Below are 20,361 nucleotides of genomic sequence, written 5' to 3'. Positions count from 1 at the left end.
TTTTTTACTCAAAATATATAAAATCCAAATTTTAGATCAAATTCCACAATTTTCCCGAAATAATTGGAATTTGGTCTAAAATTTTTTTTAGATCTAAGTCTACTTAGATTAGATTCTTTTAGATCAAATTGCCCTTAGATCAAAAGGATTATAGATCGATTTCCTATGCACCCTTCACACTATTCACACTATTATAAAGTGCACCTTTTAAACTCACATGGGTGCCCAATCACATATACATAGGTTTATACTAGTATTCCAAAAGTAAGAAAGTAAGAAAAAACAAAAGAAAATCCTCAATTTTTTCCTAAATTTCAACAGAGTTAAAGAAAATCTACCGAAATCGTTTAAAAATATGCTCAGCTTTGTACTTAATCGTGTATATAGGAGACCCATGGTTTCTTGCTAAACAATTTGCCTCGAACAATTTTACAATTTTCAATGCAAACTACCAAAACTACCAAAAAACAAAAACTAAAACTGATGTTTTCTTAAATCAATATTCATGAAAATCAATAATCATTTTGTTTTCTTGTACATACGTATTTTTTTCATTCAACCTGTTTTCTGTTGTTTACAGACAGGCAACAGCGTCGCATATAGCGATACAAGGATTTCAATTTCGATTGATATAAAGCCTTTAAACCGCATGGATACACCTAAACATATAAAGAAAAAAAGATTTGTCAATAAAAGAGCTTCTCTTTAATTACTTGTAAATTTATATTTCAAAAAAAGCTTTTTAACAATAAAAATTAGATAAAAAATCGTCTTCAAAGTATTGATATAATCGCCGATCACCGTAGCAGCAACGGGATCAAATTTAGTGATAATTTGTTTTTAAAACATAGAGGGCAAGATGCATTCGGTTTAATGATAAAAATTCAGCAATCTTTAAACTTACGGATTTTTTTCTACTTTTTCGTTGAAAACGCATAAACCAAGAAAATGCGGGAATTCACAGTTCTCTGGTATGAGGACGGAACTGTAAAATCCCTGTGATTTAGTTCTTATGGTTTAAAACAGAGACGTATTTATTTGTTACCTTTCATTACTTAAGTATCTATCAAACTCTAAAGTTTGCTTTTTAGCCACATTTTGACACGTCTCATTTAAATGGCTCTCTTTAACACCAGCTTTACGAATATTCGAATATATGAAATATTCGAACAGATAAAATTGACAAACCAAGCTTTCTTTAAACTGTTCATTTTCATTTGTGAGTTTTCTGTAAAGGTGACTCGGGCATTTCTTGCTTAAAAGAAACAATCGAGAAGATTACAGAAATAAACACTTGTAAAGTCAGGAAATCGACATTGTTTCCACATTTTTTTGTAAAGCATGGATCAGATTTAAAATCTAGAACTTTAAGAATAATTTCATCACCCTCCAGTGCAAAGATTGCAATGTCCGATTTACAACGGTACCCTAAAAAGCTTTGTCCGATCTAGTATGAATTAGATGTTATGTCACGCACCTCTGACCCTTCAGTAAAAGTAAATTCAACCTAAAGTCTGACTGTGTCAACCTTGTTGCACCTGGTAGTCCTATTGAGTGTCTGCTTTCTTTATCCAATGTCCGGGCGATACAGTACAAACTGGGACCGGAAAGATTGACCCGGCTCGGAAATTCAAATGTACTACGGCTGTACTGTTTAGTGTTCATTTTCATTTGTTGTTTCGCGCTAAAGTAACTTGCGCATTTCTTGCCATAAAGAAATTATAGAGAAGTTCAGAGAAATAAACACTTTTAAAGTTAGAAAAACGATTGTGGGTTTATAAACTTTTTTGAACACAATGAGGTTTCCAAGTGTTAGGACTATCTGTTATACTTGAAATTACTTCTCTAAATATCTTTGAATTCTTGAGAAACTTACAAAATATTGTAATAACCAAGCTGTAGAGTATTTGTGAAGCTTATCAAATATGTGGTTTGGAAAACTTCAATATTTATTTAAAGACCACATTACATGACAATATGTCAAGAGTTATACATACAAGGACTCGTGTCGTGTGGCTCGAATGATAAGATGCAGCTAGGTAATAGATTATTTTATAATTTTCTAATCTACAGATTTAGTTTAGTTTCATACGTCCCCCAATTCTCATCTACATATACTCCAGATTACAGCTTATCATATATCATTGATCAATGGATAGATGGAAAGATTGATAAGAGAGAAAATCTGGCGCCTGGCACAAACTAAATACTAGGAAACATTTCATTCCATTATTTACTATCATTGTTGTTTATTTGGATGCAACATGTGAAAATTAGTAGAAAGATAAGTTTCATATTTTGGTGGGTTGAACTAGATGTGGAAGAGACATGACTGAAATATTAATGCCCCGTTCCGGCCCAATATATTGTAAAGGGAGACTTCTCCAAACCTTTAAACATAATATTCAATTAGGTTTGATTTGTCTACCATAACTTGGTTAAATGTTACTAGCTGTGTAACTGAATGTAAATTTTGTTTTTTCCATTGAAAAGAAAAAAAGCCCCTTTAACAACGCTACCTATAGACGGTGCCAGACCCTTTAAATGTATGTTTCATTTTGGACAAAATTGTAGTTTTTTTCTGGCTTTACAAGTGTTTATTTTGACAATTTCCTCACAAATCTGCAGGTCACTTTTACAGAGAAATCACAATTGAAAAAAAACTATTTTAAACGTTAAAAACTACCATATCTCGTGAATCTGACATGCCACGCCATAAATGAAAAATTACCAAAGATAAGTAGAATTTCGTTCAGATTTCGACAGTTTTAGTTTTATCTAAAAAGGCAGACCAAATTTTGGAAATGGTATGAATAGGTTGTGATTATTGTTTCAAGAATCATACGTATTAAAGTAGGTTGACGACTGAATGTCTAAACTATGTTCAAATATCAAAGACGACTTTTAAGTCGTCATGCTACTGTGATAGTTTGGGGAACAGTCTCTACCTAAACATTGCAAGTTGTCACTGTTTCCAATATCTAATCTGTTAATACTAATAGCTTTATTATCCGATTATTAAACCAGTTGGAGCGTATAGCTTATAGACTTAAAGTAAATATGCATTGTGTCCTAACAAAGTTTATGCTGTAAAGTTTATATATTTTAATTCTAAAAAATTCCGGAGTTTTGAATTTGCAAAAAAATCATTTCAATGACTTTTTTAAAGTTTTAATGTGAATAAAATCAATATGACAAAAAACAGGAAGTCAAGGAAAGTAAATATCCCCACCTGCCTCAGATTTATGATGTATATCATATTTTGTGACACACTCCTTTTTAAATGGAAGATTCTGAGTAGAAGCTGAAATATCCGAATTAAACCATATTTCTTATTTAGTTTCAAATTTAACGCATTCTAGATATGTACAATGTACATAGAGTACACTCAGTTATTCACAAAAGAAAAATTGTGTTAATTGAAAAAAATACGCGTGATATTGATATTATAAAAGATTTTAATATAAAAGGAATTGAGTCTTTGCCACAAACTCTGATTTTCTAATCACTATATCTTTGGAACCAAATTTTGCGGACCTTCGATATTTCAAACTATGAGTTCTGTTAAATCAAATAATCAGAGTTTAAAATATCAAAGGTTTACAACATCGGGTTCTAAAGATATTGTGGTTTAAATATTCGATTTTGTTACAAAGACTCAATTCCTTTGAATTCTTTAAAGCATGCAAAATTATTTTCCTTTTTTTAAATTATTGTTCACCTCTCCTTAAAAGCGCTTTATGCAATTAACGATTTTGTTTCTCTAAAAAATGACAACATGCGATCTCTGTTGAAATAAGTTATCTTTTAAAGAAAAAGCTGAAATGACACAATACTTTAATAATAAACTTTATTCCGATTTTTTTAGAATAAGCTGGGAGAGAAAATATAGCGTAATGCAATAATAACCAAAATAATTTTCTGACTTTCTTTCAAACTGATTTTTTCACTTTATCAGGCCACTGAACTGTCATTCATTTCCATCTCAAATATTTTTCTTCTTTTTGGCAATCATTGTTTCAAATTCTCACCAATGCAAATATTCAAAAATTATGAAATTTTCACATACAGACACCGGCCTTTGATCAGCCTTCAAATTGGCTAATTTGGGTTAATCTTCCCCCCTCTCACAAGGAAGTGAACCCCCGGATGCCATGAGCCTCCACCATGCAGACATGAGAGCCTCCCAGATTTTCTAAACAGACCAAGTCTCCGCCATGCAGTAAGAGCCTCCGCCAGTTAGTGGTTTATGAAACTTGAAACATTTCTTCCGCCAAAAGGAAGGCATTTTGAGAAAAAATTCTGATAGTAATTTTATTTGATATTTTATAATCTTTGATTTAAGCGATACCTTTATTGAAATTATTATTAGATTAAAGGGAGTGTTCGCGAAAAAATGAAAGGGGGTATAGGCTTAATGCGATAAAAAAGCGCTTTTGATCGCTTCTAATCTTACTTCTATCTGTTGCGTCTATAAGGAGAAAATTGTTAAAAACGACTAATACCGAAGAACGCAGTATCCATACAAATTCAGAAAAATGCAACTTACGACATAGACCGTAAAAAAATCTATTTAATTTCAAACAAATCATTTAGATATTACACCATATGGTTATCGATTATCTTTCGCCACATTTGTATAGTGGATTTTTCATAATATATTTTGATTTTATTTTTTAAAATAACATTTAGCTTCCAACTTGTTTTCGAACATTCCTGGAAAATATGAAAATGTCGTCTTCATTACCAAAAATCCTCGAAACAGGAATAAATGTTTTTATAAGTAACTCTCAGATCATAACAATTAAAACATATTATGAAAAATCAATTATATTCAAATGTGGCGAAAGATAATCGATGACCATAGGGTATAATATTTGAATGATTTGTTTGAAATTAAATAGAATTTTTTACGGTCTAAGTCGTATGTTGCATCTTTCTGAATTTGTATGGATACTACGATCTTCGGTATTAGTCGTTTTTCACAATTTTCTCCTTATAGACGCAACAGATAGAAGTAAGATTAGTAACGATCAAAAGGGCTTTTTTATCGCATTAAGCCTATACCCCCTTTCATTTTTCGCGAACACTCCCTTTAAGATAATCAAAAATTTGAAATTAACAAATAATCGTAATCTAAATATTTTTTATTATTGCCTGAATCAAAGATTAAAACAAAATAACTAAGTTCAATTCAGATATAAATTTCCAAATAATCTCCTTACTGCGTAAGAAATGTTTTATTGTAAAACATAGATCTTATAAACCACTTTATTATGAGTCAATTTAAGTTACAAATCATGACAATCAATAAACAACACTAATCTTAAGTAAAATCCTGTGCCAAAATGTTTAATTAAAAAAATGAAAAAATTTCCAGATTACATGAAAAAACCAAGAGTTATAAGGAAGCTGTTCTGTATAGCGGAGGCTCGTTTACTACATTGAGGAGGCTCTTACTGCACGGCAGAGGCTCGGTCTGCCTAGCAAATCTGGGAGGCTCCTGTCTGCATGGCAGAGGTGTAGCAAAAAGCGCGTAAACATGATATTTTGTAAACTTGCAGTACGTTGTACGTCATAAATGATTTAATGTTTTAAACTTAGTCATAATGAGATAATTCATTAAAACTGCGTTTCAATCGAATACTTAACATGATTAGCTGAAATCAGGGGACATACGTACTTAAATTACGCTATAAAAAATGGGCAGAGATAGATTAACTATAGAGGGTCACAGCGTCCGGGGGTTCCCTCCCTCCTCCCACAGTAAAGGAGCAAATAAATGAATATAAACTAGAAATAGTAGATTTCAATATTTTGTTTACATTATAGGAAGGTACTGAACGTTCTAGGCCGGAGGTTATAAAAAACTTTCAGTTAATTTCTTCAATAAGCTGCAGTACACGTTGTTTGTATACTGTATATTTCTTGTTGATTTTAAAGAAAGTTCATTGTTTACAAACAATATGTACTGCAGCTTATTGGAGAAATTAACTCAAAGTTTTTTTAACCTCCGGCCTAGAACGTTCAGTACCTTCCTATGCAAACAAAATTTTGGAATCTATTACTACAAGGTTGTAATGCAAGGAAACTTAATTGCAGTTGCGTAACTCTGCGTACATATTGAAACCAGTTCTCTCTGGGCGGAATTTGTAAACAAAAATAGATGCATCAGTGTTTGTTTAGTATCCGTGGAGGATAAAAGCATTTAATTTTGATAATTTTGATAATTCACATAATAGTTTCCTATGACCAGAATATTTCATTGATTACTTATGTAAAAGATGGATCACATGTCAGGCTTCAACACCCGTCTTGTGTTACCACCCAGTGACAGTATACTGCAGTACAAAAGATGCGTACACCTCGGAAATAACTTTCCTTGCATTAAATCCTTGGTTTATATCTTTATTATTTAAGTACAACAAGTACAACTGTACGCAAAACTTATGGAGCTTATTTAGGAGTTAAGTCAAAATTAGTTACTTTATATTAATATTAGTGATAATTAAGGTGTAGATTCACTTTGTGCGTTATTTTGTCCTTCAACAAATCAGAGAAGGGAGGGGAAGGGAGAGGAAGGGAGGGGAAGGGAGGCGAAGGGAGGGGAAGGGAGGGGGGATTTTAGAGTGGCCGCCGTTTCCCTGTATTGAGGATATTACTACCAATGCAAAAATCCCGATTCTAATAAAATTGTATCTTTTTGAATTCCTGGAATAAAACGTTGAACCGAACAGTACTAGGCTCCGTTCAACCCAGAGTTGATTGAGTCAGTATGAGTTCAAACCTCCGAGAGGAGAGTCGTGAAACTAGTAGCTCCAACCAACCGGAGAAAATTCTTCTCTCACAATCATCATACGTATTTCAAGAGCATATAGTCCTATCGGAGCAAAATATTGAAACTGATGCTAACTCTTGTCTGGGTCTAACTTCTGCCAACCCGTATAAAACTGATGAGCAAGGGTAAAACATGTATAGAAATATATTAAGCATATTCGGTTAATGTGAACGATATATAAGGAAAGAATAATTATTTTATCAATTTTTTATCTTTAAATGTGTGAAGCAAGTGGAATACATTTCTGACACCAGAGATATTTATTTACAGGAGAAAATTAATTTTTAGCTTCTCAATTTTAAAAACATAAGCGATGGAGGGGAAAGGGCCGTTTAAAGCTTTTTGAATAAAGAGTGAAAGGGGTCCGTTTATCATTTCCAGAGTTGTGAATTTGAATTTGACAAGTTGTAAGATCACATGGTCAAAACCGGAAAACTTCTGAGACGTGATTTCTTCGTTAGATATATATATATCTATATATATATACAATCAGATTATTTATATCTATATGATAGTTTTATCACATTTCACAATAAGAATATATAGGTTAGTGGAGGTTAGTTTTTAAATTGAATTTACGAGCTGAAATAGAAGCTTATCTTAGACACTGTATCAAATACGGTATCCAATGTCTTTTTATGTACACTGCAACAACTCGTTTCAAATAATTCAAATTCATGTTTTGTGATTGTTAACCAAAAAACTAGATGTTTACAAAATTTGCATATATTTTAAGAAAAAAGGCTGTTATTATTGAATACCCTAGATGGTTCAAATATGTTAACACTATTAAAATGTGTTGGTTTTGTATTTTCTTTTCTGGCAATCCATTATTAACAAATCTATTTTTGATTTAATGTTTAAATTGATTGCAACCTTACAGAAAATAATATTTTTCTGAGTTCTGATGTAATTTTAAAACTTATTTTAGTTAATACCAGTTGATTAAAATTATCGTAAACATGGAAGTTTAATGTAAACGGTGATCTCAAGAAGAAAGGTCACATGCATCAATATTTCCCTAATTTACCTAATCTAATTTATAAAGTTTGTTTAGATTAATTGATGATGTAAGCGATTTATGGGAGTGTAGTTCTACTAGTCGGTCAACCCAATCCAATCCTCAGATCCAAACCAATTCATACCAACCAAATCAAACCTTCAATGAACCAAACTGTCAACCAAACCTGACTCAGTGCAACTCTTCAAACCAGAGTAAATCAATTTCTCTGAAAGATCAAATTCAATCAATTTTGTTGGATGACGATCACTCCCAATCCAGATCCTCAATACTAGGCCACCAAGGTAAACATACAAACTTATAACTATCATGGTTTACACAGGGTGACACACAAAGAATGAGACTTCAGAGACGACTGTACGAAATTTCCCTCATTTCCCATCATTTAATTTAAAGAGTTTCAGATCGTCTTCACAGTCTCATCTTTTGTGGGTAAACCTGTATCCTATGAATGGATTCTATTAGTTACGTTTATAAGTAATGGTATGCTTAATATTTAGAACCGACGACCCATAATAGTTACATAATTTTACAATTCATAATATAATTACATAATTGTAATAAATCCTCATAAACACAAGAAAATATTGATAATTTTTGCCTGTTAATAGAAATGAAATATTCAAAAACTGCATTAAATGGGATTTTAATTGTATCATTTTAATCCAATGTTTTTTTAGAACTGTATCCTATGGATTGTATACTATATTTAAAACTGTATCCTATGGATTGTATACTATATTTAGAACTGTATCCTATGGATTGTATACTATGTTTAGAACTGTATCCTATGGATTGTATACTATATTTAGAACTGTATCCTATGGATTGTATATTATATTTAGAACTGTATCCTATGGATTGTATACTATATTTAGAACTGTATCCTATGGATTATATACTATATTTAGAACTGTATCCTATGGTTTGTTTACTATATTTAGAACTGTATCCTATGAATTGTATACTATATTTAGAACTGTATCCTATGGATTGTATTCTATATTCAGAACTGTATTCTATGGATTGTATACAATATTTAGAACTGTATCCCTATGGATTGTATTCTATATTTAGAACTGTATCCTATGGATTGTATATTATATTTAGAACTGTATCTTACGGATTGTATACTATATTTAGAACTGTATCCTATGGATTGTTAGAACTGTTTCCTATGGATTGTAAACTATTTTTAGAACTGTATCCTATGGATTGTATATTATATTTAGAACTGTATCTTACGGATTGTATACTATATTTAGAACTGTATCCTATGGATTGTATATTATATTTAGAACTGTATCCTATGGATTGTATTCTATATTTATAACTGTATCCTATAGATTGTATACTATACTCAGAACTATCCTATGGATTGTATTCTATATTTAGAACTGTATCCTATGGATTGTATGCTATATTTAGAACTGTATCCTATGGATTGTATACTATATTTAGAACTGTATCCTATGGATTGTATACTATATTTAGAACTCTATCCTATGGATTGTATACTGTATTTAGAACTGTATCCTATGGATTGTATACTATATTTAGAACTGTTTCCTATGGATTGTAAACTATTTTTAGAACTGTATCCTATGGATTGTATTCTATATTTAGAACTGTATCCTATGGATTGCATACTATATTTAGAACAAGAACTGTATCCTATGGATTGTATACTATATTCAGAACTGTATCCTATGGATTGTATATTATATTTAGAATTGTGTCCAATGGATTGTATTCTATATTTAGATCTGTATCCTATGGATTGTTTGCTTGATCTACCGTTCACTGATACTGAAGATCTACCCTGGCTTGAAACAATTCCCCCTCTAAATGAGAATTATTCAGGAAAAGCGCGAAAAATATTTTTATTAGCTGCAGCTTCTAGTTTAAAGGGAGTGTTTCCAAAAAATGAAAAGGGGTATAAGCTGAGCCTGAATTGAATTTGATATTGATCGCTACTAGTTTTACTTCCATTTGTTGCGTCTCTAAGGAGAAAATGGTTAAAAACGACTCATGCATTATCTCACCTAGATCGTAGATAATTTAATTAAATTTAAAACTACAAGTAATGATTGTAGAATTCACTTCTGGGTATTCCTATGAAGTATTAATATAATAATCTTGTTTTTTTACGATGTATTTTGGAGGAACATCTATTTTTTTCAAATCGTTATCAATATCAAAGCTAAAAGCTATGCAAGCACATCAGCAATATTTTATTCGCTTGATTTAGAAGGTTTAAGTGAGGTGTCAAAAAGAAAAAGAAAAGATCTAGGTGAGAAAAGATTTTTTTTCCAGTGATGGGTTAATTACAATGCACATTTTACAGGATGTTTCAGTCATCAACTTACTTTATTATGATTAATGAAACAGTAACCAAAACTTTCTCCTAGTCTCCTGGCATTTTCAAAATGTGGTCTGCAGCCTTTGTATTTTTATTTTTACCGGAGATAATAAGAATATCGTTCAGATTTAAATTTCGTTAAAAAAAACCAAAAATTGTCGAAATCTGACCGAAATTCTTCATATCTCGGGTAATGAAAGCACAAACAGACAGACAGAATTTTGGAAATGCCAGGTCTAGGGGTATTATGTGATAATCAATTATAGAGTTTTAATTTGAATTTAAAATTAGGTTGACAAATACAAGCAGCAAAATACATTCAAGACGACCTACAAGTTGTCTTGCCACGGTCATGTTTCGTGGGACACCCTGTACTACAGTACTACATTTTAACCCCCCCCCCCCCGCATATTTTCGCTACTGCTGGCTCCATTATAATATACACTTCCCCCGAGGGAGAAGAATAAGATAAAACACGTGTTATCTGTATGCAGACATATGTATGGGGGGGGGGGAGAATAAAAAGATTGGATTCATCAAAAAACAAACTTGCAATTGCACGGAATCGTAAATATAAGAAAACAGACAGAAAAAAATCCGTACAGTCGTCTCTTGGGTCTCTTCTTTTGTTAGTAACCCAGAACAGTGTACTTTTTATGCACATAACTAATTTTCCTTATTCATTTTTTTAATGTTTTTCAATCTTTATAAATTGTTGTGTTTTAATAGCTTTATCCTACTTGACTGCACATGCATAATGCACAATAAATGTGTAATCATTTTCCGTTTTCCTAGAACCTGGAGATATTTGTCTCAGTACAGATATATAGACATGAGACAGGAGTGGGAGGGAACCCCTGGCCGCCATTAGCCTCCCATCATCAAGATTTTCATCATCAAGCCTCCGCTATGTAGCATAAATTTCATACTAAAACTTCACAAGTTTTTTACGCGAAAAGGAAGATATTAAAAAACAAATTATAAAGTAAATTTGATTAGATTTGTTTATATCTTTGATTTTAAGGATGCCTTGTTTTGAAAAATTATTTATGTTTAGATTAGAAAATTTAACAAACAGGTATTTCTTACGTCAAAGATTTAATAAATCAAATCAAATTTGTTTTCATAATATCTTCCTTTTCCCGTTGAAAATAGGCAGTAACAAATTTATATAAAATTTATACTGCCTAGCGGAACGCTCACTGCTGCATAACAAATCTGTGAGGCTCATGATTGACTGGGGTTCCCTCCCTAGATAAGAGACAGAAGAATTAGATTGACTGGGGTTCCTTCCCTAGATAAGAGACAGAAGAATTAGATTGCCTGAAGTTCCCTCCCTAGATAAGAGACAGAAGAATTAGATTGCCGGGGGCTCCCTCCCTAGATAGGAGACAGAAGAATTAGATTGCCAGGGGCTCCCTCCCTAGATAGGAGACAGAAGAATTAGATTGAGTTTCACCTTGCTAACAATTTGCTTCTATTTAGCCAGTAAAGTATTAGCATAATTCAAATATATAAGGAGAAATATAAAGGGTTTGGATAGAAATCAAACTGAATAGAATTCCTTATTTTTTGTAATTGAAAACATACATATTTTAGACAAAGACGACCTAATGCGGACCCTTAGCTGTGATAGTGGGTTCACTGAATCAGAAGAAAATGAATTTTCTCCGTTTCAGGAGTATTTAATTCCAGGAAGGTCTTTTTCATCGCAGGACTATTTCTCCACCTTCCAGGATACACTGGAGAAAATGGGAGAGGAGAAGGAGACTATGGAGGATGGAGAACAAGAAATAAATGAGGATTTTTCCCTGGATTTTCTTCTTGAATCCTCAAGGTTGGTGGAAGACCATAGTCTTGAGAATCTAGAAACTAAACCTGGCAGAGACTCTGAGATTTGTGAAACTGATTGTGATATAACTTATTGTGATTCAACGACAATTAGTTCAAGTCCCTCCTCTCCCACACATTCTTCTTTTATTCCGTCGTCCCCTTCTTCTTTTACTCTACAATCATCATCACACTTTGCATCCTCCTCTTCCCCCCTTTCTACAGGGTTCTCATCTCTTCTTCCATGTACTCCCCCCTACTCCCCGCTCTCAAGCTCCCCCAGCTCCTCATTTAGCCTGGACTCCTGGTCTTCGGATGAGTGGAGAGGAGAAGGAGGATGGAGAGATGGAGAATGGAAAGGGGAAATAAAAGAGTATGATTGGACAAATAGAAAAGAATCATTAGAGGTAGATCTTTTCTTTTATCGCTTTTTGAACGTCATCAACGACACATGATTCCCTAACAAATGGGTTGTTACGTGGCATAACGTCCCTTGGGACAGAAATGTAAAAAACCACCCGCTCTACAAAGTTTTCATGAATAAATCGCGCATTTTCATTATTCGAATTATTTAATATATGAGGTGAACTACTATAGGTGCTTGGGGTCAACCTGGAAACTCTGATGTCTGTTGAGAGTGTCAATATCAAGATAGAAGATGATTTGGAAACTATGTCAGCAGTTCAAAGTATCACATCAGCAGGTATAAAGCAAACAATGTGGTGGCTTACGGAAGCGGTGGGTAGTTTTGGTTGGTCTTAGATACTTTCCCATAGGCATTTTTCCAAGGGCAACATCCCAAGCGACAATTTCTCAAGTGGTAACCTTCCAAATGTAATTTCCCAAGCGGCAGCTTCCCAAATGTACATTTAGGTTAGGCCTTGTGTGGTGCCGCAGGCTGCGATTGGGGCTGAGCGCTGCGACTAGGAGGGGTTAAGGGGCCGAGTGCTGTGGCTAGGAAGGGTTAAGAGCCGAGCGCTGCGACTAGGATGGGTGAAGTGGCCGAGCGCTGTGGCTAAAACAGACTAGTGAGCGATCGCTGCAGTTTGAACTGAGTTGGAAAGTTGCCGTTTGGGACACTGCACTATACATTTGGGAAGTTTCCGTTTGGGAAAATACCCTTTGACAGCTGCCGCATGAAAATTGCACATTGGGAAAGTTGCCACTTGGGAATATACCCGTTGAAAGGTGCCGCTTGGGAAAATGCCCCTTTGTATTTTATTGGGATATATTTGCCTGTAAAAAAATACTACCAAAAATCTTAGTCTACTAAAATCTCATGAATTAATTTCTTATGTTTAAACCACTCTTGATTTGTATAGATCTTTGTCAAAAATATTAGGATTGTCAATTGGTTGAAAGCATGCACTGTTGTCGAATTTAAAATTGTTGTTTGGCTAAAACAAAACATGTTCTGTTCTTGAATGACATTAAAAAATAACCCCCCCCCCAAAAAAAAAAAAAAATAAAAATAAAATAGAATCACAATTTTCAGATCCTGTCCGCCATTTTGAGGAAAAGTTCCCTATCCGAAGGAAAACGACAAGTGAAATAGGATATAATCTACATATGGCTTGTCACGACTACACTCCAAACATTGGTGGGAAAGCAGTTTCATCAGTGCGCCAACATTCTTATAGGTAAATAATTCGAAGATTTCCAGCACTCATTATCTTTTATGTCTCGAAATTGGTATTGGGATTGCTATTTGTATTGCAATTGCTATTGCTATTGCTATTGATATTGCTATTGCTATTGGTATCGGTATCGGTATCGATATTGGTATCGCTATAATCGCTATCGATCCTATTGCGATCGGTATCGGTATCGGTATCGCTATTTTATTCCACAAGCAATGCCGGGCCCTTCAGCTGGGTGTTATTATTATTGTTATTGTTTTCTTGCAAAAAACCAATTTTTTTAGAAAGCGCGGCCAGCCAAATTTAGATGGAGACTACCTTGCTCATGGGACCGGAATACCCAGAAGAAATGCTCCACCTAAGACGCACATTAAGGTATGATATCAATAATATTTGTCATCAGTATAATTAAGTTTTCCCCATTCGTGTTAAAATATTTAATTACTAGGCTTTCAGGGCTCTTAGCGTCCATATTCTATCTCGTTTTTAAACATTTTCTCTTTGTATAAATTGTAAAACAAAAACAAATAAAAGTTCGCGGATTTTATAAAATGAATTCGTGGAGTTTCAAACTTTAATGAAAATCCAATTTAGTCGGAGGCTAATTTTTGAATTTTTGAACATCAATAACCCTTCTCTGTGGTCATGAGGTCCCACACAAAATTTGGACCCGAATGTTTTAGCCGCTTCGACGTTAATAGGATACAAATAAACAGACAGACAAGTAAATTATTTATTTACAAGGCTTTTAGCCTTTAGGGCTCTTCGCGCCCATCTTCAATTTCATTTGTAAACATTTTCTCTCTGAAAACATTGTGAAACAAAACAAAAAATTTCGCGGATTTTATTAAAACATATCGTGGATTTTCAAAATTTTTAAAAATCGATTTTTGTTAGAAGCAAATTTTTGAAAATTCGATCATCCTATAAACTTTCCCTGGGGTCACGCTAGGTCCCACAACAAATCGGTTCAGCTGTTTTGCAGACGTTTATCGGATACACACAGACAGACAGACACCCAGACAAACAAAGTAAGAATAGAAGATATATATTAAGTATTGATCTCTGTTTGTTTGTATTTTATAACGATCAGGAATCCTTGAACCGATTTGCCTCAAATTTGACGGAGAACCTCTGAAGCACCACAAAATTCTTATAAAGACAACTTTGTTTCAATGCATAGCTGGATTCTCTAGCTAGTAACCAATAGATTATATAGTTCTAACCGTTGATTTTAACTTGATTAATTAATTGTAAATTAACTCATTCTTATCATACATGAGTAAAATACACGGCTTTGTGGGTCGAGAATATTGAATTTCAGTAATAGTAAACTTTTGTAAATTCAAATATATCATCAATTCGCAGAGATTCGTGTCTTGGTAGGATATTATTAACATATAAAGGGTGTCCCCCGAAAAACGGCTTAAAGGTCGTCTTTGATCGGTGAAAAAATTTACGTTATTTATCCGTAAACTAAATTTAAGAAGTAAAATTCTAGGTAAAGGCAAGGGTGTAATGCAAGGAAAGTTAATTGCGGTCGTGTAAACTCTGCGTACATATTTAAACCAGTTCTCTCTAGGCGGAATTTGTAAAAAAGAATAGATGCATCAGTGTTCGTTTAGTATCCGAGGAGGTTAAAAGCATTAAATTTTGATAATTTTGATAAATCACATAATAATAGTTTCCTAGCTATGACCAGAATATTTCATTGATTTTTTTATGTGATAGATGGATCCCATGTCAGGCTTTGACATCCGTCTTGTGTTTACATTACCGCCCAGAGACAGTACACTGCAGTCCAAAAGATGTGCACATTTCTGAAATAACTTTCCTTGCATTACATTCTTGGGTAAAGGCAGCTCCCACTTTTCGTAAACCTCAGGACTAGGAGGATTTTGTGGTTATTGTTTTAAGAATAATTAATGTATAAGAGGGTTGACAACTGATTGTCACAAATAAATCCAAAGATCAAAGATAACTTTCAAATCGTCTTGCTACTGTCCTGTTTCGTGGGACACCCTGTATTATCTTTGCTTCTTTTATAAGGAGGAAGACAAAGTATTTCCTTGTGATCATCCTGGATGTGGAAAACTTTATGCCAAAGCATCACATCTGAAAGCACACATGAGGAGGCATACAGGTAAACCACATTTATATAATTCAAATAATATTAAAGATTTTAAAAACTATTTTATTTCATTATAAATACTGATAAGAAATTTATAAATCTAAAATGGTGGTCCATAAAAGATATTTTTGATAATTTTTCATTTGTGAATACTGAATATATTTTCTCATTTGCAACGACTAACCCTTTAATAATATTTTTTTTTTATATAATCAATTATATGAGCTATTCGTTCAAATCGTTTGTTAATCGTTTTATATGCACTTAATTTATTCTGCAAAGAATATTTATCATCTAAATATGTATCTACAGTCCTTGTCGTATATATTAATATAATAAAGACGACTTTCTATTTAAATTTTGATTTCTACCGAGCATTCAAGCAGCAAGGAAAAACAGAAAGATATAAAAACAAATATTACCTGTCCATTAACAGCTGATTTTTTACTTGTTAACTTGTAATTTGAAAAAAAGCTTGTAAGAAGTCAAAACTTAAATAGAAAAGTCGTCGTCATTGTATTGTTATAAACGCCGACTACTTAAGGAGAAAAACCGTTTGTTTGTAACTGGTCTGGTTGTGGTTGGAGGTTTAGTAGGTCAGATGAACTAGCTAGGTAATCCCTACCTTTCTAATGCTTTAAAAACCTCAAATTTTTTACAGGAAAGGGGTAACGAAGCACCCAAAAAGCCAATTAAAAATATATATGTTTCAGAAACCAGTTGAAAATTCTGTTGAAAATTTCTCCTCTTTAGTCATAATTATTTCCAAATATTTTAATGATTATTAAGTTGGAATGAAATTATCTGAATCTTCTGAAAATCCCTCTGACCGTTAAAATGATTTAATACATTACATTACATTGCATTGCATTGCATTGCATTGCATTTCATTGCATTACATTGCATTGCATTAAAATAATTCGAAAAATTATATTTCAGACATCGCCGATCTCACTCTGGAGTTAAACCTTACAAGTGTCAAGTACGTTCATTTAAAAAGGAAATTTCATTAAATAAATGACAATCGACTAATATTGTTAAATTCAGGTGTGTAACAAACGGTTTGCAAGATCTGATCATCTAGATAAACACATAAAAATTCATAACAAGGATCACATACCATCCTCACTCTGTAACAATAGGCATTTCAGATAAATTATAGTTGGTTATTTTAAATTAGGCTCAATATTTTCTCTGAACTAAAATTCTAAGGCATTGTGTGATTGCCCTGATCACTCATCAGTTCCTTCTTTCATTCAAATCAATAAGATTTGCAAAAAAGTTGCCTTTTTCGAAAGAAAACCCCTGCTGAGCTGGAAACTTTAGAATTGATACCTTTAATAAGGCTCCAGTACAAAAAGTAGAATTACAAAAAGTAGAATTACAAAAAGTAGAATTACAAAAAGTAGAATTACAAAAAGTAGAATTACAAAAAGTAGAAATACAAAAAGTAGAATTACAAACAGTAGAATTACAAAAAGTAGAATTACAAAAAGTAGAATTACAAAAAGTAGAATGGCAAAAGGTAGAACGATCATAAAGTTGAAGATTAAAAGGTAACAACAATCAAAAGGTAAGAACGCTCAAAAGCTAAGGGAGAACATACAAAAGGTAGAACTTATAAAATGTAGAATGTACAAAAAGTAGAACGTTTTAAAGGTAGAATGTTCCAACTTTAATGTTACATTATAATTTGTTATCACAGAAGACAATTTTTTGGCCAAACGCTGTGGCCTCTTAAATGTTAAATAATGTGCGGTATCTCTCCTTATTTTGGGTAAAGCTAGGCTATGCCAATTTCCGGGCCGAGCGCTGCGGCTAGGATGGGCTAGGGTTCCGAACGCTGCGACCTATTAAATGTTGAATAATGAGCTTTCTCTCACCTTCTTTTGGGTAAGGTTGTGTTAAAAAAACTTCTGTGCCAAGCGCCGCGGCTAGAACAGGCTATTACTGTTACAAAATTTAAAGAAAAGTGCTAAATAAGAAGCGTGAGATATTCAGCAAAAATCAAGAATCAAAATTTAAGAGGCTGCAGCGCTTGGCTCCATAGCCTATCCTAGTCGCAGTGCTCGTCCCAGACATTCTCTTAACCCAACATAATATGTAACATTTTGTAATTTCGACATTTTGTACTAGTCGATTGTGACCAACCGCTTTATTTTGAATTCCAACAAGAAATACAGTTTAATGAATTTTTCAAAACAGTTTTGCTGATTTTACAATAAAAGTGGAACATTTTCTTGCTTCTCAAATTGGATAATTCTACTTTTTCAACATTTTACCTTTTGTAATTCTACCTTTTGTAATTCTACTTTTTGACCGTTTTACCTTTTTCTATGTTCTACCTTTTGTATGTTCTACCTTTTGTAATTCTACCTTTTGTAATTCTACCTTTTTTAATTCTACCTTTTGTAATTCTACTTTTTGTAATTCTACTTTTTGACCGTTTTACCTTTTTCTATGTTCTACATTTTGTATTTTCTACCTTTTGTAATTCTACCTTTTGTAATTCTACCTTTTGTAATTCTACCTTTTGTAATTCTACCTTTTGTAATTCTACCTTTTTTAATTCTACCTTTTGTAATTCTACCTTTTGTAATTCTACCTTTTGTAATTCTACCTTTTGTATGTTCTACCTTTTAACCATTCTACCTTTAGTAATTCGACCTTTTGTAATTCTACTTTGTGTAATTCTAACTTTTGTAATTCTACCTTTTGTAATTCTACCTTTTGTAATTATACCTTTTGTAATTCTACCTTTTGTATGTTCTACCTTTTAGCCATTCTACCTTTAGTAATTCGACCTTTTGTCATTATAGCTTTTGTAATTCTACCTTTTGTAATTCTACCTTTTGTAATTCTACCTTTTGTAATTCTACCTTTTGTACTACCTTTTGTAATTCTACCTTTTAACCATTCTACCTTTAGTAATTCGACCTTTTGTAATTCTACCTTTTGTAATTCTACCTTTTGTAATTCTACCTTTTGTAATTCTACCTTTTGTACTGGAGTCCTTATAATACCGATCGCTTAATCTGAATATTCACTAAAAAATTTTAAAGTTCCCGGCTTCTAATTGGCTGTTTCGGATTCTGCATACGTCACTCTGATATGTTGAATTGTAGACACTTTCCTAAAGATTAAAATAATCTTAAGATTAACAAAAAGAGTAGATCAAGCATTTATCTTGATATTCACAATATTCTAAAGTTTTCAGCTCGGAGCATTATTCATAAAAGACATATATATATATTATTCTTACTGTTTCGAGTAATGTATATACATTTCAATTCACCACTTTAATGATGAATATTTTTATTTCTTTAAGTAATGCTGATTAATCTGAATATGTTCAATTAGGCGACGAGGGCTCATCGGGAGTATCGGGGGGACTCATTCACAGATTATTCTAAAACCGCTTTTTTAATCCAAACTACGAAATTTTATATTCTTGTATTGAGTCAATAATAAATAAGGAGTGTAGGGGGTCTCAATGTAAAGGTACTGGAAACATAATTTCAAGTTACCGTCCATTTTTTAAGTGGCATTGTCCGATTCACAATTCCCACTAAAAAGCTCTGTCTGATCAAGTATGGATTATATATTCAAGTTTTTGTTTATGAAAACTGATTATTTTCATTTGTGGTTTCTGTTATGGCTGTCCAAGTTTAAGAATTAAATTATATTTTATTTCTCAACTAAGTTACAAAGGCTTTTGGAATACTTGGCATGCGGCTTCATTATGTTTCGATGAGACTCCCTTTATTTATTGTTTCTATAAAATACTCATTTAAATATACCAAAAACAACTTAAATGTAAAGTTCAAATGATAAATTCACTATTTTTAATGTTTCAGCCAGTCCAAAAAGCTGAAGAAAGTAAAACAGTTTGCGATAAAAAGACAAAATCTTAGAGATTGTGTTTATAGTGTGAAATTTTAAAACGTAGTTTTCTTCCATATTTTGCCGACGAATATTTTTTAGATCGTTATTTACAATTTAAATTTTATTGCTAATCTTTTTATGTAAACTTTCATGTTAAGTTTATGTGTTGAAATAAACGATATTGTTAGATAAAAACATATTAAAAATTCCATATTTTCATTTAAGGTATACCAGGTGCTTACGAAAATTTAAGTGATGAATGGGCGCTCATGTCGAGCTTAAGTAAAATAAACTGTAGATTGAACTCATTTACGTTTTCGATATAACTACTCTTAATGTAGAGGTATTGAGAGGAATACAATTGTTTTGATTTTTAACTTGGAACTGGATATATTTACTTGTCCTGTATACTTTGTCTAAAAACCGAAACTATAGGAGCTACGAGGTCACAAAGTTGTGCCAGTAATATAACATGAAATTGACCTTCTTCTCCTGACTAGTTTGCAGGTCGATACATTACAGGAAATTTGTAACCCTCTCTTAAAACGACTATTTGCCTCAATTTTCGTTTCTCCAACTTTTAGGACCGGAGGATGTTCCCCCATTCCCTCCCTTCTAGTGATTAGAACACAATGTATGTGGGGAATGTGGGTT

The 20,361-nt window shown here is 32.7% G+C and overlaps 1 protein-coding gene across 6 annotated transcripts; it reads left to right on the top strand.

Moving 5' to 3' along the window:
- The first annotated feature begins 2,084 nt into the window (after positions 1-2,084).
- On the top strand, positions 2,085-19,904 carry LOC111709547 (uncharacterized). Of its 6 annotated transcripts, none has more exons than XR_002766881.1 (15): positions 2,085-2,213; positions 6,738-6,963; positions 7,896-8,143; positions 9,624-9,722; positions 10,111-10,152; positions 11,821-12,458; positions 12,649-12,754; positions 13,547-13,691; positions 13,976-14,066; positions 15,741-15,834; positions 16,367-16,436; positions 16,762-16,804; positions 16,870-16,964; positions 19,183-19,302; positions 19,595-19,904. XR_002766881.1 is itself a non-coding variant. In XM_023483258.1 (14 exons), exons 2-14 carry the CDS (start codon positions 6,776-6,778, stop codon positions 19,247-19,249), a joined length of 1,926 nt encoding a protein of 641 aa, XP_023339026.1. In that variant the 5' UTR covers positions 2,085-2,213; positions 6,738-6,775; the 3' UTR covers positions 19,250-19,328. The 6 variants fall into 6 exon arrangements, 3 of the variants coding, with proteins under 3 accessions (XP_023339026.1, XP_023339028.1, XP_023339029.1); XR_002766882.1 differs by having other exon boundaries at positions 19,578-19,904; XR_002766880.1 differs by having other exon boundaries at positions 19,183-19,323; positions 19,578-19,904.
- Positions 19,905-20,361: the final 457 nt, after the last annotated feature.

The sequence above is a fragment of the Eurytemora carolleeae genome, unplaced genomic scaffold, assembly GCF_000591075.1.
Source record: "Eurytemora carolleeae unplaced genomic scaffold, Eaff_2.0 scaffold815, whole genome shotgun sequence".
In the NCBI taxonomy this organism is placed as follows: domain Eukaryota; kingdom Metazoa; phylum Arthropoda; class Copepoda; order Calanoida; family Temoridae; genus Eurytemora; species Eurytemora carolleeae.
The sequence above is the reverse complement of the archived record's forward strand: the minus strand, read 5'-3'. Positions and strand labels throughout refer to the sequence as shown.